Source organism: Ceratotherium simum, chromosome 3 (genome assembly GCF_057802395.1).
Source record: "Ceratotherium simum simum isolate JZ-2026a chromosome 3, ASM5780239v1, whole genome shotgun sequence".
NCBI classification, from domain to species: Eukaryota; Metazoa; Chordata; class Mammalia; order Perissodactyla; family Rhinocerotidae; genus Ceratotherium; species Ceratotherium simum.
In genome coordinates, this window is record NC_141902.1 from 63,324,370 (window position 1) to 63,345,537 (window position 21,168).

The 21,168-nt window shown below is 52.5% G+C and overlaps 1 protein-coding gene across 7 annotated transcripts in view; it reads right to left on the reverse strand.

Annotated features, from left to right (window-relative positions):
• The window catches only part of TLE3 (TLE family member 3, transcriptional corepressor), a 49,100-nt gene extending 28,219 nt beyond the window's left edge, over window positions 1–20,881 (reverse strand). For all 7 annotated transcript variants that reach the window (XM_004421756.3, XM_014780871.2, XM_087428616.1 and 4 more), the window contains exons 1-4: window positions 20,715–20,881; window positions 20,059–20,159; window positions 19,480–19,543; window positions 18,456–18,500 (exon numbers count right to left, since the gene is read on the reverse strand). In XM_004421756.3, coding sequence (XP_004421813.1) covers window positions 18,456–18,500; window positions 19,480–19,543; window positions 20,059–20,159; window positions 20,715–20,738 — 234 coding nt within the window. In that variant the 5' untranslated portion in view covers window positions 20,739–20,881. The remainder of the gene's footprint in view (window positions 1–18,455; window positions 18,501–19,479; window positions 19,544–20,058; window positions 20,160–20,714) is intronic.
• Window positions 20,882–21,168: the final 287 nt, after the last annotated feature.

Consider the following 21,168-nt stretch of genomic DNA (forward strand, 5'->3'; position numbering starts at 1 on the left):
CACCATTAATGCTTCATTTTTTACTGTAAAGCACTGCCTTCTCTAAGATGCTGCTCGGGAGCTGCATTCCTAACCCTTCACGTAAGTTGATCGTAGAAAGTCAGATCAATTCTCTGCCCCACCTCACACTCCTGAAAAGATCACATTTAGAAAAACATCAGGGCCGGCCCCGTGGCTTAGCGGTTAAGTGTATGCGCTCCGCTACTGGCGGCCCGGGTTCCGATCCCAGGCGGGCACTGACGCACCGCTTCTCAGGCCATGCTGAAGCCGCGTCCCACATACAGTAACTAGAAGGATGTGCAACTGTGACATACAACTATCTACTGGGGCTTTGGGGAAAAAAAAAAAAGAAAAGAAAAACATCAACTGTTTTTGCCACTTGCGTCCTACATGAATCCCAGGATCTCAGACTAAGAGGGGCTGAAAAAAAGAAAAGAAAAAAACAGTTGTGCTAAATGGTTAACTGAGTCCAGACAGGAAGGCCCAGAACCACTGATAGACAAGGCTCAGAATTGCTTTTCTTATCTCATTCTGAATCCCGAGGCCGCCAGGACCGAGGTCCCAGAGCTGGCTTCAAAGCTCTCACCAGCACAGAGCAATCTTTCAGAGACAAAACCATGACAACAGGCTCAAAAAGTCTGTGATCATCTGCATGTCAAATGATTCTGGATGAGAAATCCTTGTGCACTTAAAATAAAAACAATGCTGTCTGAAGGCTTACCAACAGACCCTAGACCTCAGGAGAATTCCTGGGGCCGGCACCCCCACCTCCCTCCAACCACAAGCCACTGATGAGGACGCCTCTGGTTTGTGAAGATAGGCCATCGACTAGGAATCTGAAGGGCCCTTGTGGCCTGCCGTCCTGAGGCTGCTGGCTGCAGTGGTGAGCTCCAACTCAGATGGCCTGTCCACTACATCGGGGGCTCCTGGGTGGGGATGAGGGATAGCTTCTTCCTCCTGGAACACTCCAGATCCTCAGGAACAGGGCTAGCGTCTCCCACCGTGGCATTTGGGGTAGAACAAGTCTTTGTTGCCCAAGACTGTCCCTCGTATCCCAGACCAACTGACTGTCAATAATGGTCCCCACTTCCAAACTTGCAGGAAGGAGGGGAGTATCACCCCTAGCTGAGACCCACAGCCACATGTTCACATCTGGGGGATACTCCAGCAAAGACATAGTACATCCAGGTTTGTCAGCCTCAGTGCTATTGACATTTGGGGCCAGATAATTCTTCATTGTGTGGGCTATTCTGTGCATTGTAGGGTTTTAGCAGCACCCACTACATGCCCGTCATTCACACTGGAAGGAACCTGGGAAGATTACTAAGTAATTATTGTATAAATTACTAATCTAGGTAAGCGGGAAGAGTTCTACTCCAAAATAGGGTTCTTTCTCATTTCTGTTCATTTTTCCCTCCTCCAAATTGATTGATAGTGGGAAAGGGGAATGAAATATGAGTCAGGGTTGTATATGGCAGGAGTTCTAGAAACAATCAGCTACTCTTCATCCTAGTCCAAACCTGTATAGAGCAACACGGTCACTCAACTGTCACGTTTTTGTGCTAAATAATAGAAAGATACATTAAAAACAAAAAACAGAAATAAAATAAGCCAGCCTCACTGCTTAGGAAGCTCACTGGTCCAAGGTCTCTTACCTCAAATGCCTAGCACAGCAGAGCCTGGCACATAGTAGATGGTCAAGAAATGTTTAGCCAAAAGAATCTCACCAGCCTCCCTGCATCTATTTTGTGGGACTTAATAATGTGGTATCCCCCTGGCCACGGATCTGGGCCTGCCCCAGTGTGGGCAGCATCTATGGGAGGGGCCGTGGTGGACAGAGTGTTGACAAACAACGGGGAGGTGGGGTGGGCAGCAGCCCAGGCCCTTGCCAACAGAGTGAGGTAGTGTGGTCAAGCCAGACCAACTGCAAGCCACCTCGGTGGGTCTCTGGCTGCTGCCCCCTCTCCACAGGCAGAAAGGCAGGAGGCGGGCTCTGCACCTTCCCGGTCACTCTGGCCTACTCAGCAACTACAATTCTCGCAATTTCTGGGGTGGGTGGTTACAAAAGGGTTCCCAGCTGTTGCCTACTTCCTCTAGCAAATAGGTCAAATGTCAGGGTCTTGGTAGTTAAAGGAAAAAAATGAAAAGTAGCTGACCTTCTCCTTCCCCACACCCTTTAGCAGACGTGGCCACAGGCTTCCCCTAGGTGGGATCTTCCTGCAAGGCCTGGTCCAGAGGCCTGGTCCAGAGCCCAGCATCCTCTGGTTATGAGGAAAAGGGAGCTGCCAGGATTTCACGTAGCCATGCCCAGTTCAAGGCTTGGCATTCGGGCCACCAGGCAACCACGGGCTGGGCTGCTCAGAGGCTCTGTGGGTGGCTCAGAGCAAGTTCCCTCTCATTCTCACCCTTCCACCCCACCCCAGTTCCTGCCTCCTTCACCAACCTCCCAAGACCAGAAACATCAACCAACGGCCATCAGAACAGCTCCATACAGATATGGAACATTCCAGAGGCGTGGGTACTGGCATTCAGGCTCTCTCCTAGGGCCCAAAGGCAATGAAGAGATGCCTCGCTGAGTGGCAGGAAGGACTCTGGCATACCACGAGATGCGACTGTACAGAGTTGGGGGGCGGGCAGAGGCAAGGCAGAGAAGGGAAGAGGTTGGTTTTACACTTGAGGAGTTTTTATAATAAACCAGGGCTTTTCTGTCTTTGGGTCTGGTGTTTTTTCTGGGGAAAAGGGGGTAGAGAGAGCATGCAAATTCCATCTCTCCCAGCTGCAACTGGGCTATCAGCTGCTGCTGAGTAGCACGCCCCTCAACAGTGGAAGCAGGGACTGAGCGCTACCCACCTCTACACAGGCCACCAACCCTGAGGACAGGCCCAGTATGATGGTGAGTCAAAGAATGAACAGGAAAACTGTTCACTAAACGGTTGTTTCTAATGTTTATTTTTTTGAGGGTGGTGATTGCGGGAGGGGAAGCTCCTGGAAATAGAAAGTTGGCCGGACAGAACCACTCTTAACAACAACAATAATAATAATGGCTAACATCCGCCGACCCAGCTGTTCCAAGCATTTAACGTGTGAGCTCTCAGTAACCCCATAGGGAAGGCACTTATTAAAATCTCCATTTTTCAGATGGAGAAACTGATGCTCAGCAATTAAGCAACTTCACTAAACGACTTCCTACCAAAAAGCCAAATTTTGACATTTTGAGCAAGCTTGGAGAAGTATTTTTGAAAGAAAAACGACTGTCAGGGTTAATAATTGACAGCATTTCCGATTAGAACAGCTGTTACAACAGCATTTGATCCAATTCAAACAAGCTCTAAACATCAGTTCCAAGAAAGGAAGGAAAAAAAAATCAAGACGTGTGACTTCAACCATCGGGACAGGTCACAACTCACAAATTGGAACTAGATCATACGTTGGAAAACTCCTTTTGGCGATTCAGGGCACTGTTATCAATAAGGCAGCTGTGGTTCACAAGGCAGACCTCCATCCTTCCCTCCATCTTGGTCCCGCAGAGCCACCTCTTTTGAGCCAGATCCTCCGATGCAAACCTGAGAGGTTGGGGGCGCCGGGCAGCAGGAAGACGGCTTCCTTTGGAAAAAAGGTGTTTGGGGAGCCTGTTGCTGCCTTTGAAAGTTTCTTTTCAAGTGTGGTTCAAAGAAGGCAAGGCTTTGCTGGTGCAAAAACATTGTTCCTTGGAAGGAACTAATCTACTAGACACAGACAGAGAAGCAGTTCAAAGAAACGTGCACAGAGATTCTGCGAAATTCAGAATGTGCGCTCCCAACTGGGCGCTGGGAGTAACATGTGCCCTGCGTCTCTGTCAAGACTGTTAGGCAAATAAATGATGGAAAACAAGATAGTGGGGGGGCAAGGGTAATTTCCCAAAAAGCAATCTGCTCAGTGCGCCTTAGTAGCTCCCATTTGCACGATCATCTCCTCATTAAAGCAAGACCTCTAAACATCTTGCTGTAAACTGAGGGTACTTGAGAATTCTAAGAAGTGTATTTCTCTAAATACATTCTAGCACTCACATTTGCTGCGGCTCACCATCCTCGGGCCTCTGACCCAGGACACTGAATTAAGGGAGATACAATCTGCTCTCGGTCATCACCCCCAGCAACCTCTTGCTCCTGGCCTTCAGCACCCAGCCAGTAGTTGGCCTTTTTTTTTAATTTAGCTGACTACTCAAGACGCAGTTGACAGCCACTTCCACCAGACGGTCTCTCCGCTATTTAGTTTTAAACCGCCCAGCCGTCTGTACCCGTCAGCTCTCGAGAATGCACACTTCATTTTAACCTCAGCCAAATACAAACAAGGAGAGGGAGAAACTTGCCACTTTAAAGAGCATGTTATGACCCAAAGCCACACAGAAAAGCCCCAGCTTCTAGTCCCAGCTCTGACTCCATCTAGCTGCGTGGCTTTAGGCAAATCACTTTCCTCATCTGAGCTTCAATTTTGTTGTCTGCAAAACGGAGGGATGAACTGGATCACTAATAAGATCCAGGAGCCATCATTTAGAGTTTCAGAATGTTCAACATTCCTGAATTGCTCTGTGACATATCATTTCCTCCATAAAGCTCAGTGAAATAGAGCCTGGCATGAGTTTCAAGGACAAGCAAAGAGGCAAGCCACCTCCAGACATGGATGGACACCGGGTGAGATGGGCTAGGCTGGGGCTGGCTGGGGCTCGGTCCCGAGGACCAGTCTTAACACCACGAACCATTCAAATGTGTCCATCGGCAAAACCGCACACAACTGTCACAGAGCAGGCAACAGCAGTGATGTCCTATCTGTAAGTGTCAAGCAGCTACTGTCCAGGTTCTGTGATTCACAAGGAAAGGCTCGCTGTGAGCTAAAGACAGCCAGGCAGGGGCCGGCCCAGTGGCTTAGCCGTTAAGTGCGCGCGCTCCGCTATTGGCGGCCCGGGTTTGGAGCCCGGGCGCGCACCGATGCACCGCTTGTCCAGCCATGCTGAGGCTGCGTCCCACATACAGCAACTAGAAGGATGTGCAACTATGACATACGACTACCTACTGGGGCTTTGGGGGGGAAAAAAAAGGAGGAAGATTGGCAATAGATGTTAGCTCAGAGCCGGTCTTCCTCAGCAAAAAGAGGAGGATTAGCACAGATGTTAGCTCAGGGCTGATCTAGCTCACAAAAAAAAAAAAAAAAGACATCCAGGCAAGGGCTCTTCAAGACACTTCGTTTAGTGGGAAGTAACAGCAACTCCACATCTGTCAGACAGCCAAGGGGCCACTGCTAGACTCCTGGTTTCATATCTAAAACCAGGATCTCTTCCTGGGACAATCAGGGCAGTGTCTTGGAAAGAGCAGTGTGTTGTGAATCTGAAGACCCATTTGTGGAAGTGAGCGAGAAAATGACACGAGGGAAAGACGCCTGCTTGGGCGGGCCCTGTGGCTTAGCGGTTGGGTGCTTGCGCTCCGTTGCTGGCGGCCCGGGTTCGGATTCCGGGCGCACACCGACGCACCGCTTCTCCGGCCATGCTGAGGCTGCGTCCCACATACAGCAGCTAGAAGGATGTGCAGCTATGACATACAACTACCTACTGGGGCTTTGGGGGGGAAAAAAAATTAAAAAAAAAAAGACGCCTGCCTATGTGAAACACGAGTTACACCCCCAAACCATGAGAAAATGGTGGTGCTCAATCCAGCTCTGTCTGGCATGCCATGTGGCCTCTAGAAAGACATCCCAGTGGCTAGGCCTCACGTTACTAATCCTCTAGAACCATGTATGTTTGGGGTGGGGACTGGGTTGCTCCGGAGTTCTTGAATTTTATTCAGGTTTTACCTGGTTCTCTGACTCAAGCCCTGGGGTATTCAAAGTGAGTCTGTTTCATCTTGAATTAAAATCACAGGAGCACAGGGAGAGGTTGGGGGGTGTGCAGAAGGAGGCAGCTCCAGCAGCCGGGTGCCACAATCACCCCGCAATCAAATATTGCAAGATTCCGGAACAATGTGTCCGGGCAATTTTAACTTAAAATATCCCATTGCATTTCCTAGGCAATTCTAAATTGATAGGCCCTCAATTACTGGACTACAAGATGAAATTCCTTGCCAGGCAGTTTCTCCTTGGACCAAGCTCAGGGAGCACTGAAATAAAGTGGGTATTTTATCGCTGGTGGGAGGGAAGTCCAGGGACAGAGACCTCCAGTACAAGCCAGCATGGGGTTCCCAGGCCCCACTCCATGCCCCCAAGGGCTCTAGGGGAAAGCAGCGCCACAGTGTCTTCAAGAAGGGGGCAAATAAATGATCCACTTAGCAGCCAAGGGAGATAATGACCCCTGCTCCTGGTGGAGCTGGGGAGGTTTACATCACAGATCACTCAATGATAGCCGAGCCTCCTTAAAGGCCCTTTTAGCGCTGACATATTGATCAAATTATATATAACTACAACGCCATAAAATATTTATGCTTCCGAGGAAGCCTGCTGAATTCTTTATGCCGGGAGGGCTGGGTACAAGAAAAGGCCCAGCCCTGGCATGACCCTGAGGATCTGTCTCCCGGAGGACGGAATGGGATGCTGGCTGGGGCCGGCCTGTGATGGACGTTCTATGCACCAGCCCCCATGCCCTTCTCACAGGGTAAGGATGGCAGGGAGGATACAACACATGCACCCTTACCCAGCTAGGAAGGATGAAAGGCAAGGGAGTCTGAGAACTGAGGCTGTGACATGACCCTTCCCTGTGCTTCCCTGAAAGGAATTCTGCCTTCCCTTTCTCTGCCCTCCAGAAATCTCAGACATTTTCTGCCAAGAGTCTAGGAGTGAGGGAATTGGGAATGGTGAGGCTGAGTGCGGAAGCGGAGAGTGGCAGGGGAGGGGGAGAGAGGAAGCATCCAGGCCACTGACCCTGGAAAGAGCTAGCAACTCAAAGTCTAGAGACCTGCACTCCAGGCCCAGGTACGTCCTGCACTTGGGCTTCAGTTTCCGTTGCACGACGGAGGCAGATCTGGGTCCAGTATAATAGTCAGGGCTCTCAAAAATGAATTAGGTGCTGTATGCAAGGGAGTGCCCCGTCCTCAGGAGCATTCAACGGCAACCCAACAGGGACACGGGGGTAGACCCCACTCCATGGGAGGGACCTGGGCCTAGATGACAGCCAAGTCCCTGCCTGGCTCTAAGATTCTAAGACTTTCATTTCTCAGACTCGCAGTTTCCATCCACCAGGCTTCCTGTTAACAAGATCCAATAATCTTTAAATATTTGTTCACTTTAATTTCTTGGTTCCCAAAAACATTAAACTCTGCTTGCCTCTCACCCACACTCCAGGGGATGGCCCTCAAAGAGCTTGCTTGTGTAGACAGAACAGGGAAAGCCTTTTCAGATTACACCTCCCCCAACACTGCCCATTCATCCCAGGCTCAGCCACCCTCCCTCCCTCCCCTCCCATCCCTCCCTCCCCTCAGATAACCCCCTGCCCCCCTCCCCAACCTTCCCAGACTCCACTGGCCAACTCTCGCCAGGAGGGAAAATTCTCAATTCATCCCTGTGGGGTTGCCATGGCAACCCCCAGCCACCTAATCCCCCTTGGAATATTATGCAAATCTCCCCTCACCCCTCAACAGGCTGTAAAAGTCACATTACACTTGCAGAGGCAGCTGGTTAAATTTTGGGGGTCTCCCCATAAAGGTCAGTGCTACAAATGAAATACTGGCTATGACTTAAGGACAGGGGTGCTCTGGGAAACCTAGGTGGCAGGGAGGGAAATGAGGTGACGAAGAGGGGAAAGACTGACTGTGGGCAGAACAGAGCCCCATTTTATCCACCCACCACCAAGTTCACAACCAAAGAGCATGTCCCTTCCTAAGATTAAAAGGGTCAGAGTCCTCTCTCCGCAGACAAGGATGGCAGAAGTGGTGGCATTTCACAGGCCATAAAAATCAAGATCAGTTGTTTCTAGGATCGGCTCCTTCTCAAACCGACCTCCTCCCAAACCACCATCGAGTTCAACCTCTCAGTTTACAGAGGAGGAAATGAGGCCCAGTGAGGGCAAGGGGCAAGACAGTGGCAACCAAGTCTCCCAGCTCTAGAGCCAGAATTTTCCTCCCCACATCAAGGCTTCTCAACCAGGGGCGATATTGCTCCCGAGGGGACGTTTGGCAATGTGTGGAGACATTTTGGGGTGTCACGACGGGAGTGGCGCTACTGACAGCTAGGGGACAGAGGCCAGGGGTGCTGTTAAACATCCTGGGATGCACAGGCCAGCCTCACCACAAAGAACTACCCAGCCCCAAACGTCAGTAGTGCCCGGGCGGAAAAACCCTGATCTACAGATCGCTGACGCTTGTGTTTGACGGAATTCTTGAAGGCTTTGTCTGGGGACTTCCCAGCACTGGAATCAAAGCCCTGCGGGTGCAGGTGGGTCTGGGGGTGGGCTTGTGGGGAGACCACGAAAGACCACACCTCCATATGGCCTATAGATAAAGACCACTGGTCCACAAGTGAAACAGACCTGGTTTCCAGTTCCGAACCTGCCCCAGTCCCCTGAGAGACCACGAGTGAGTCACTAACCTCGTTACACATCAGCGTCCCTATCTATCAGGTGGTGCTCGTGAGGCCCCCACTGCAGGGCTGGCACGTGGAGACAGCGAGTAAAATGAGACAGGGCTCTGGGAAGCACACGCAACACCAAGATCTTGTCCTCGCTCTTTGAGGCCCCGGCAACTTTGGGGACTCCGTCCCACCGTGAAAATACCTTGTCGAGGTCTCCCTATGTGCACGGTGGGTGCTGTGCTAACAGTTAATGTGCATCATCTCGTATAATCCTTGTAACGCTCCTTATAACCACACAATCCAACATGTGAACCCACCAGCCATGTGTGGCTAGCTAACGTTAATTAAAATTCAATTTAAAACTCAGTTCCTCAGTCATAGTAGCCACATTTCAAGTGCTCAATAGCTACATGCAGCTGGCAGCCACCATACTGGACAATAAGATATACATTTCCATGATGGCAGTAAGTTCTATTGGACAACACGGCTCTAATACGTGAGTGTTATCATCGTCCCTGTTACAAACTGAAGTTCACAGAGCTCAGTCTGCCCCGAGTCACCAGTCCGTGAGTCTTGACCTAGGACTCACACCCAGGTTTGTCTGACCTCAAAGCCTGTCTCTTAGCCATCAGACACACCACCTGCCAGCTCCTGGTGCTCTGACCTAACCTCCCAGGATCCCCCTGAGAACCAGTTGACTTCTGATGGAGAAACTCTGAATCTACTGGCACAAAGGTGCCAGTAAAAACAGGCTTACCAGGGACCCACCCTACCCGCCACCAGGAGGTCTGGGAAATGCCCAATGCTCCGGCAGCATCATGGGAGTCTAAAAAAGGGGCTTGGTCAGGGGTAGAGGGAGGGAGAGCAAGGTGGAGGTCCCTTGAGAAGTGGGGTAAGAACCAGGTGAGAGAACAGACCGAAACCCAACGAGCTAAGAGAGAGGAGGAGTATCTACTCGGTCCCCCTTAAGAAGTTCCTGCAGGCTGGGCTCCTTGGGGCCACACACAAGTGCCAGGGACATGGAGGCCAGCACCAAGCCAACAGTGGGAGGACCCTGGCAGGGCAGGGCAGCTCCTGGAGGCCCCTAATGCTTCTCCCCATTCCAAGCTGGCTTCATAAGTGTGAGGTCTTAAGGACTGAGGCTGGGAGACAGGGCAGCACTGTCAACCTCACTTCATCCAGAGTCTTTCCCTAGGACTTCTGCTCTTAGGCAAAGCAAGGTAAGAACCAGACTGCAGCCCTCTCCACTGGTGAGGGAGCTCAGAGGAAGGGCCCCCTTCTCTTCTCAGAGTGAGGGCCTAAGGAGAAGCTAAAGACCCCAACGACCCGTCAGTCCTGGCCAGCTCACCGCCTGTCTGCCCGATCTCACCCTTACTCTTTCTCACCAGGCCGTTTACCCCCTGGCTCTAGACCATGTGGCATCGCCTGTGGCATCTCCTGGGCCCAGTGAGTCTGCCCTACCTCTCCCCGGACAGAAGTCTGATAGTTCCTGTACCCCACCCCACCCCTGGATCAAGGACTGACTCCCACCCCCGCCTACTAGTCTACACCGAACCGCCTGCCCTTCCCCAGCAGAAATCACCACTGTTCACAAAGCATGCCCGACAGGATTCTCCGTTTCAGACATGGGGTTAGGACTGCTCTGCCGAGGGCTCTCCCCAGGGAAGTATTTGGGGAGTGAGTAGAGGGCCTCCTCCTCCAACTCTTCGCTCACACACTGGCTGACTGGTGGAGGAGTCTAAAAGCAAAGCCTTCAGGCCAACCAAGAAGGGAGAGGCCCCTCCCTGCCCCAAGCTGCTCTTGGTATTCCCAGTGCTGCAGGACTGGTGGGAGAAACTCTGGCTGCATTTGAGGGAAGATGTGGCATTCCGGTGCCAACTAAAAAGGAACTTCTCCCATTGGGTTAGTAGAGTTCTTATTCAGAATTAGAAAAAAAAAAAAAAAAAAAAAAACAGTTGAAGAGCTGTGAACAATGGTTATCAAGGATTTAAAGGGCAAAGAGATAAGGCCATAACACTTGGAACTCCAGGCCCAGACAGACAGCCAGGGCATGACAAGCACCGTTTACTAATTTACCTCTGAGCCATTGACCCTGCTTCCTGATACGCAGTCCCTTCCCGTAATCCAAACTCAGCACGTTTTACCCATCTCTTCCCCATTCCTCACTCCCCCATACCTCTGCTTTATCATCTCTCCTCCCAGCTAGCTCTTTCCTCGTGCCTCTCCTTTCTTCGCCTCACAAAAAAATGCTTAGGCTATATTAAAGACACTTTAAAACAAAGGTTTATGACACGTTTACATTTCGTTCTACAATCACAACTTTCGCAGCCAACCCGAGAAAGCCTTGTAACCTTCCCAGAAAGTCCATAATGCTATACTGGGTCAGAGAGAACCCCAACCTGGAGCGTAACCCGAGTCCCCCACAAAGTGCACACTGTGCACCCAGTATGGGCCAAGCCCCGTGCTGGGCTCAGGGGCCTCAGTGAACACAAACCGGTCCTGTCCCTCAGGAACTCACGGCCCAGTCATTCCAAGCCCCTCCACCCCAGCCCACCCCCAATTTAAGAACACAGCCCTCCAGTGCCCTGGAAGGATGCGCGTCACCTTCATACCCCAGGCCCTTCATGCCATGCTCTGAGGCTTTCATCCTGGTGTTTGTTGCTCCTGGACCCCAGTGCCCCTTATTGTAGGTTAAGAAGAAAATGTCTAATCTGCTTTGCAAACAATTAAGGGCTCTATCATTATCATCCATAATAGTTGGAAGATCAAAATTTTCACTCTTTATTCTCAATAAAGGCCTTCCCTTGGGATTATTTGGTGGTGGTGGCAGCTGCCTCAGGACCCCGGACCCCCATCCGTGTCACTCACATGGTGAGTAAATGGAGGACCGCCTCCCACACACAAGCCAAGCCCATCCACGCTCCCAGCCTTTGCCACGACAGCTGGCCTCTGAGAGAACAGGGCAACAGCCACAGCCAGACTCCAGGCCCCGAGACAGCTTCCCCAGCCTCTCAGCCCCACTCCTCGTCTTTCTCAACACTGGGAACTCGGTTCTTTCTTCACCCTTCGAAGGACGCAAAGGGTAAAGGGAAGCTTTGGTGACAGCAGGTGAAGGGAGCCTCTTCCTGAAAGCGTGTTGTTGTTTGAAGTCGGCTGGGGTGAAGGGGAGGGAGGTATTCGTTCTCAGGGAAAATCTTCAAGGCTGAGTAGATGGGACCCCTGGTTAACCCCCTAAGCCTGGGATGAAGCTCCACTTAAGACACTATGTCCCTGCCCCACCCACCCTCACGGTTTCAGAGGAACCTCTGCACAAGAAGAGCCTCCTGGAATCTCATCTGAAAGGGGCTTAGGGGTCCCTGATCTGAGTCTCCAACAGGTGGACCCCTCCCCCAAGTCCCCCACTGAGGTGGCCTGTGCCTAAACCCTCACAGGGACAGCTCAGAGGAAGCCTGCCTGCCCCATCCTCACGCCGACTGTGCAACATCCCTGGCAAACAAAAGAACTCAAAATCACTGTTAGTTGCAATTGCAACTCCCCCAGTACCTCCTTGAGAACACCAGGTCCTAACGACCCTCAGGGGGGAGGCCCAGGGAGGAGGTGCTGGGCCTCAGTGTGCTGTCTGCAATGGAGGATGCCTCAAAGCAACAAACCCACCAATAGTCCCTATTCACGCAGAGGCAGGAAATTTCCCCTTCCCTAAGTTTCTCCTTAGCCCCAACTCGAGAGGGAACATTTATTTTGAAAGGCAAGAGAAAGAAAAGAAAAAGCCAAGGGAGAAAAGCAAAGAGAGAAGGGAAGAAAGCATCGCGGCTGTGAGTCGCAGAGAGCATTTGTTGAAAACAAGATATTGTCCCTTTAAGCATATAAAAACAAGGCCCTTGAGCACACAGTTCTCACTCTGGTACACAATTATGGGTGCTTTCAGCTGTCTAGCACTACTTCAAGTGCTCTCTTAAACCAGACTGTCAATGGCATGTTGAAAGCTATTTTGCTGGCTGCTATCATTAATAGCAAAGTGGAGAGCTGGGCTGATGAGAATTAAATATGGGGGAGGGGGAGGGTCATAACCAGTCATTACAGAATTACCAATACGAGAAAGGAGACAATTCCACTTTGGGGAATAAAGTTCAAACGAGCATATTACGGTGGGGAAGCAGGCAGGCGAGGCTGCAGACTGCACCGAGCGTCCCCTACCCCCACCCCAGCAGATGGACTCCGGGAGCCAGCCCTGGAGAGCCACATGGGGACGGAGGAGCCGGCGAGTCGGGAGTGCGAGAGCAGAGAGAGGCCTTGGAGATCACTTTGCTGCAAAATGTCACCACCTCGCCTCACTCCCCACGTGGAGCCCCCCTCCGCACCATTCCAAAGACTTGTGGACTTGTGGCTTCTGGAACACACCTCACTGCCTTTCCAAGAGCTGTTGCCACTCCTAGAGGAGCCTCTTCTGCCTACAAACCCCTGCTTGCCCTTTAAGACGCGGCTCAAGTACCAGCCCTTCGGTGTCATCTTCTCTGACCCGGCTCCCCTTTCCCAGGAAGCAGCCGCCGCCCTGTCCCGGGTGCTCCTCCTGTGACACTCAGCCACATTAGCACTTACCTCACGGCATCGCAATGACTTATTTAAATGCCCGACTCCCCCGTGGAGGGAATGGTGTCTTATTCATCTGGGTAACCAGCCCCAGCCCACACCCAGCACATCCCAGGCCCCTAATAACCGTTTTGGGAATGAATCCAACCCCCTCATTTTACTGATGAAGAAACTGGATGCTGAGCTGCAGGAGGAAGCCTGCAGAGCCGGCAGCCAGCCCACAATTAACCCCCCACTTCCTACTCACAGGGCTCAGGGAATCAGAATCCCACCCTCTGACAACCCGGATAATTCTGAGTAAAGAAAAACCAACATGTTTACTGGGCACCTACTATGTGCTGAGTGCAGGTAAGAAACCCCAGCAGAGGGGCGTCCTCCGTATCTACAACAACAAGGACATAGCGCACGCCAGATCACAGGGGAAACCCCACTGAGATTTGGCCTTTTTGTCCTGGCGTCCCAGTATTTTGTACAAACAAATGGGATAGAAAAACATTTTCCTGTGCAGGAAGGAAAGGGGAATTTATTCCTTGACTGACTCATTCCTACAACAAAATGGAAATGAAGGGCCTCTGACATAGATTAGACACTTCCTGTGCTTGGGGGCGGGGGGGGGGGGGGGGGGGGGGAGGTGCGCCAGAGAGAGAAAGAAGAGCTCTGTGCTCTCTGGGGCTCCTGGTCCAGGGAATTCATGGAAGAGTCTTAAATGAATCCCCACCCAGGCTCAGTCTCCTTGATCCGTAAAGTAAGGACAAGGGACCATGTGCCCATCTCCCAGGTCATTTCAGTGATCAAGTGTATGAGAAGGAAGAGACCTGGAGATGCACACAGCTCTCCACTCTGTCAACTCCATCGGCAATAAAGAAGAGGGGTCCAGAGAAGGCTGGGGTGGAAGGCAGTCCTGAAGCACGGGGGGCTCCTCCTGGGTGGACAGGACACAGTAAAGGGAGCTCTGAGCTCAGCAGACCCCAAAGCTGAGAGAGGCCAGCACCGGGGACAGTGAAAGGCACTGGGTGACTAGAGAGCCTGCTCCAGGGGAGAGTGACAGGGCAGGAAAAGTTAGATGGACACCAGGGCGCAGAGGGAGCTCTAGGACGCCAGCACTCTGGCCAAAAAAACGATACTTGAAGGAATTTCTCCTTAGCTCAACCCAGACGCCACACAAATAGGCACTGCCTTAGTCTAAGGACCAGTGTCCCCTTCCACTTTGAGAGCGGTCCCATCTTCTCCCTTCCAAGACAGACTCAACTCCAGGGCAGGGTCGCTGTGACCTCGCCACCTGCTGGCTCCCTCTGGCCACCCGTACCTTCAGGATGGTCACAGAACTTCAAGCGGTTGTACCCAGAGATCGTCCAGCCCAAGACCCTTATCACACAGGTGAGAAGACCAGGGTGTCTGTGTGTGTGTGTGTGTGTGTGTGTGTGTGCGCGCGCACGCGTGTGTATGACAAATGGAGATGTCCCATCTCCCTCTTCAGTCCTGTGTTCATGGCCACCCCCATGGCTTTCTGTATCCTCAGGGGAAAAGGTGACAGGTTTTACCACTTTTCCTCACCTTGACCTTACCTCTGGGATTGCTAGTCATGTAATTCTGTCTGCTACTACGCAGATCAAATCAGTAGTTATGCAAATAGCTGGCAATTAGGAAGAAGACTGTGGGCAAAGAGGGCTTAGAGGATATGGTTCGGGGGACTTTGGCCTCTGGTGGAGCCATGTGTGTAGCCTCAGCCTCTTGAGATGATAACCCAGAAAGAAGCAATTGTCATTAAAGACACAGAGCGCTATTCGTTAGTAAACAAGCACTCTTCATGCCTTGAGTCTTGCTAAAAAGAGAGCTGGGGCTGGGAGGAAAGGCTGGTAGCAACTCTACCACCAACATGGGACTGGATGCCTCTGGATCCATCAGCTCCCCTCTCTGGGCCTCGGTGTCCTCGTATGTAATTTGAAAGGTTTGGATGAGAAGCCAAAGGGCTCTCCCAGTTCCAGGAAGAAGGATTGCTTCATTTACAGAAAAAGGTGATGGTAAAGTGCTGGCATGACGCTGTCCCCAAAACAAAACGCTCAATTCCTCTTTCAAAACCTCAGCACTCATGGCGGAAGGGTGAAAAGAGGGCCTGAGCCAGCTTCTCACAGCATCAGTGCCTCAAATCCATGCACAACCGTTGCTCTGAAGCACTTGCCTCTAAGCTGGCTTTGTGATTTGTGGCTGACACTGGAAAGCCTCTGCAGGAACAAGATGGGGACTGATGAGCTGGCCAGCCATCACAGCCAGGGTGGCCTCGCTGAATCACCCTGACATTCTGCCTGGAAGCCAGGGGCTGGGAGAGGTGGGTGACCTCTGAAGTCTCGGGCCAGGCCCGTGATTCTGTCATCTTTGCTTTACCATAATTAGGGAGGGAGGCAGAAGAGGAGGAGGAGAAACCATTTATTACTTCTCCAGGATTTGACAGCTTGGAAAAAGAACGAGAGGGAGACAGAGAAACAGCCAGGAAGAGAGCCAGCCACAGTGAGTTTAACCTCTTGGTAAAATATAAAAAGGCTGGACGCACCTCATCGGCTGCCCTCTGTCAACCCTTGGGCCCATCTGGCAGAACCTGAGGTTTCTGACTAATAGGCATTTCCCAGAGAGCCAGCAAAGAAGAGCTTTTAAAGAAATATATGGTGGTGGTGGTGGTGGTAAGAAGGTGTGCATGTGTGTCTATGTGTAGGGTGTGTGTGTGTGTGTGTGTGTGTGTACAGGCTGAGGACTGCCACACTTCCCAATGTGCTGGCTCGGGAGATCCTCTATTATATAAAAGTACAGACAGCCCCCACCCCCACCCTTGAGCTTAAAGATGAAGAATCCAGCCTGTTTGTTCCAGGCAGATGTAATCACACGAACAGTCAAGTCTAGAGGGCAGGACACTGCATGAATAATTCAAGCACTCCAGTCACTTGATTGTGTGTGCAGATAAAACACCAGTCAACCGCTAAACAGGTCAGCTGATAAACTTGTTTGCTCAGGCCTAACCACCATCCGCCAAATGCACCCAAGACCCACACTACAATTAGTGGCCGGGTTTTCTGCTGCAGAACCCTTGCAAGCCTAGGGTGTGGACAGCCCCATTAGGTCAGGGTTGCATTTCTCAGCGAAGGTTTCTTCACCTCCTTGCCTCTTTGTTCCTACACAGCCACAGGGCGATTTCACCCAACTCAGAGATTGCCATAAACCCTGCAAAGGCACTGCATTCAGAGCACACACATTCATGCTGGGAAGCAAATGGGAGCTGAGGCTGGAAGGCAAAGGTGAGGAGCAGGTGGGGTAAAGCGCCCAGTTTGGGAATCCAGAGGCGCGGGCTTGAGTTCCAGCTCCGCCCTCCTGGCCTCCCTGAAGCCTCAGTTTCCTCGTCTATAAAAAGGGGGCAAAAAATCCATTTATCTGCCTCTGGCAGCTGAAAGGATTAAATGAGACGGTGTAGCCAAACCTCAGGCATTCTCCCCCTAAGAACCCTGTTTGGGGAATGGCCAGAAGTCCCAGATGCACACAGCTGCTCTTGATGCAAACCCCACCACCAAATGCGTTAAGATGGTTAACTCTTCCTGGGTTCAGAGCGCCCCCAGGACTCCGGGAACAGCTTTGCTCCACCAGCCAAGGTGCATTCTTTGTGCCACAGAACCATACATTCACAGACATGGTGAACACCACCCATGCAGACCTCAACATGCAACGACATATTACACCTTAATTATGAAGCTCTTAGAATAACTGCTGCTATAAATTGTCAACCTAGGTGCAATTACCCTCTTTAAACACACCCAAGATACTAAGCGCTGAGAAAAAAAGGGGGGGTGGAGAAAGGAAGGGGGTGGCACCTTGCATGACACCCCAAGGTCCTTGAACACCTGGGACCGCAGTTCCACTTCATGCATTCTTACTGGACGAGTCAGATCTGGTCAGTTCCGCCAAAAGTTGGGCAGAGCCTGTCTCTAGCCCATTCTCCCGAGGAGAAGCATCTTTACGTACAAAGCAGTGTCTGTTCGTGATTTCTGTGGGTCAAGCAGTAAAAACCTGGTAGCCTTCATGTGCCTCCCTAAGAAGCTAATCCCTCAGGAAGCCACAAGCTGGCTTCCCACATTGCTCAATAAACTCAGGCCCCTTTCTGGCTGCCCTTCGTCCAACACTGGGGCTAGGAGGGCAAAGGAAACTACACGTTCAAAAGGCTCTATACGAAGCCACTGGAGCGGGCAGGAATCTACAAGCATTCCAGGGGTCACCTGCCCTTCTCACCTGCCCTGGGTCCTGCCCCCTTAAAGAGCAAAATTTAAACCTTGTAAACGACTGTTAATTTAGAGCAGAAAATCCATTCAAGTCACGGTCACCAAAGGCTAGAATGAGTCAACAGCCTTCTGAGATTTCAAGAACACCAATTGTTAAAAAGAACAACCGGCCTGCACCATTTATCCATGCCAAGTCAACTCTAACCGCCGGCCAAGCCAAATTATAGGCAGCCTCTCCTCGGAACACAAATACACAAACAGGCCTCTCCCACAGCCCAGCCCAGCACCCGGACTAGTTACTGATAGGCACTGAGATAAAGGGTGTTTGTATTTGCTCGGTTTGAGGTATACTGTTATTAGAAGACTGACAATAGGAGGTAGTTTACATATCCATCAAACACCACCACACCAGCTAAACTGGTTTGACTTCAGGATTTCAACGCTGAGCTCAACTCCCAGCCATCTCAGAAGTCCTGGCTAGGCTGCCCCTGGGCAAGTTCCTTCAGCTTCCTTCCCTGTAAAATGGGAACGCAGATGCCTACAGATTAAGACAGCGACGAGAAAGCAGCCTGAGAAATGCAAGCCATGAGGGCTGTACTTCATTCCGACTTTATATTTTTAAGCAGTTAGTGCCTTGTTCCCTTAAATTTTGACAGCTCAGCGTGGCTTTTAAGACGCTTAAAGTTTAACCTTATCAAGGCAGAACATCACATTTTTGCGTGAGCACAACACACACACACACACACACACACACTCCTCCTGCATTTCCTCTTGAGAATTTTACATTGAAACAAATAAAAGCAGCCCACCACCTCTGGGTTTCAGGAGTTTGTAAAGATCCTGAAGGTACAACTTTGCCTTTGCTCTTTTTGACTAACTTCACAAGCTCAATGCTGAAAGCTCACCATGTCCGAGAAATCAGCAAAGCCTCAGACCCTGCATTCCAAGGACGTGATCCATTCACTCCTCAAGGAGAAGTAAGAGAAACAGAACTAGGCTCATTTTTAAACAGGAGGGGCCATACGAAATCCACGTATTATTTAAGTTTTAAAAATCAGTTCTCTCTTTAAAGAGAAAAGCACTTACCTGCTTGTGCATTTCAATGTTCAAGCCATAGGACATCTCATAGTACTAAAAGTAAAAAAGAATTGCCATTAACAGACAACACAGAAACCTGTTCGTTTTCCAAAATCAGCTATTGGGAAGATTTTCACCAAATCGTACTTTGGTGAACCGTTTGCTCAAGTTTAAATCAAACCCCAAAGCCAGCTATTGAGGAGTTTAAGAGCTGACAATGGGCAAGTGTTCTTCTCATCTCAACAGAACATTCTATATACAGGAGGAAGAATAGCTGGGCCCTCCCTCCCACAAGCACCACATTTGCCATGTATCCTGTTTATACAAGGTTTGGGTTCAACAGGGAATCGTGTGTACACTGGGACCCTCTTGTCCTGAGAGTTATTTAGCAATGTGTCGAAGGCCTCTTATGTGGAAAGCAGTGTAGGAGCTGCACTTAAGTGCCTCCCACGCCCTCTCACAGACGCAAGATTTAAACTTGCAAGAACAGACACTGGAAAAGGGGAGATGGTCTACCTACTGCCCCAAGGTGACAAGATTCTCAGTTGGGGGATCCCTGAGGAGAGCAACGGAGGCAGAAGACTTTAAAAGGCTCCCCCACTCTCAGAAAACCCTGGAGAAGGAAAGGGGTGGTGGAGAGGGCTCGTCCCACTCTGCCTAGATCCAGGGCTGCAAAGCGGCGAAGTTTCCGAACACTCCCAGGAGGTCTCTAAAAGAGATTTTCATCCAGTCCCGACGTGGGCTGATCCAATCCTATCTAGCTAACCAAGACAGGCAACCAATCCTCTGGGAAACCTTCAAAACACAACTCAGAGGGGCACAAAGGCAGAAGGGCTGGCCTGGGGTTTGGTTTCTCCTTCTGTTCCTCCTCTCATCCACCCTCCTCCAAGTGGTCAGGGCTAAGGGAGGCTGGTGCAGAGTCGGAGGGCAATCAGATTCACCCGCTCCCAGGGCTGCTCTGGGGCGGGCAGAGGTGGGGACCCGGCTCCAGTCTCCCCAGACCCCCGCCGGCCCCCGCGGGGCCGCATCTCACCATAACATAATGGCGCTGCATCTCCGTCTTCTCGTTCGCCAGCTTGTCGTACTCCACTTTGAGGCTGCGAGGGCAGAAGGAGCCGGCTCAGGCCTGGCGCCTGCACAGCCTCCTCCGAGGCCTCAACCCAAAGGCCTCTGAGAGCCGTTTTCCACTTTCCTGACAGCCCCCGGGGGTTACCCCATTATCCCGCAGCCTCGGCGCGGAGGGGGCCTTGGGTCCTCGCCACCGGAAGAGGAGTGAAACAACTTGAAACTTCCAGCGGCCGAGCGAGTGGATCTATCACGGCCGCGGGGGGCGGCACCCCGGCGCAGGCTCCCGACCCCCAGCCCCACAGCGAGCCTGCTGGCGACCCCGACCCTCACCCCGGGGGCCCCGGGGGCGGCGCGAGGAGCCAGGAGGCTGCAGGCAGCAAAGGGTTAAGGCGCCGCGCACGGAAAGGGGAAACAAAAGGCGGAGGCCCTGGCTGCCCCGCCGCCCCGGGGTCGGGAGCCCCCTCCGTCCCCGCAGGGGATGGCATGAGCCGCGGCGGGGACGCCCCCTCCCCGCCAGCCCCGGGGCGGCCCCCACCGGCCTTACCTGTGATATTGAGCTTGGAGGAACTGGAATTCGTCTTTGATCCTGTCGCAAGACTCAGCCACCGTGAATTTAAATCCCGGCTGCCCGGGTTGATGGGGAGCCTGGAGCCCGCGAAGACAAGACAGGGGAGGGAGCGGGGGCGTCAGACGCGGCTCCAAGCTGCCCGGGCCCCTCGGCGGCTTCCCCCGGCCTCCCCCCACCCCTGCCCAACCAGAGAGGCCACCCTCACAGCCCAGAACCTTCCCAGCAAGTTTCTCAGCTCCCCGATGGGGCGGGGGAAGGGGGGCGCCCCAATCGCTCCCTATTGGCCACGGGTCTCCCATCCCTTTCACCAAGGGGCTCCCATTCCCAAGTAAGGCGGGGGCGGGGGAGACCCGCCGGGTGAGTTGGGAGACTTAGGAGAGGGGGCGGGGGGCAGCGTGAAAACAAACAGTTCCCCTGGAACACAGGCAGCCCCCCACGCCACTCGGGCGGAATTAACCTCCTCTCTCAACGGCGCCCGCCCCATCCCCATCCCCATCCCCTTTGTGTGAGTGCGCGCACACACACCACACACACCGTAAAGGTAGCAACAAGCAAAATGGAGGTGCCAGATAAACTGCCTTGTTCACCCTGCCATGATAGATGCTTAAATAAACCGAGTTGCAATTACTCACCGGATGTCTGCCTTGCGGATACATGGCAGGGAGGGGTCGTGATTCCAAGAGCGTGGAAGCGCCGAGAGCCCGGGCCGGGGAGGTGCGGGGGAGGGGGGAGCCAAGCCCGAGCGGGGGGCGGCCGGGAAACCGAGAGCTCGCCCCCGGCCCCCCCAGCCCGCTCTCGCAGCGAAATCCCAGAGTCGGGCGCCCGCCCCAAGTGGAGACAAAGAGCCGTGGAGCAGGCGGCAAAGTCGTCGGCGGGCGCCGAGGCCGGGCGGCGGGCGCGGGCTTTGTGCGCCTAGGGCTCGGCGGGCTGCGGCCGGCCGCCTTCCCCCGGCTGCGTGGAGCGCGTCAGAGCCGGGGGCTGCGCGGACATCGTCGTCTCCCCGGCGGGTCCGGCGCGGGGTCCCGAGGCCGGGGGCCCCTCCTAGGGCGAGCGCTGGCCCCCGCCGGATCACTCAGCGCGTCGCGC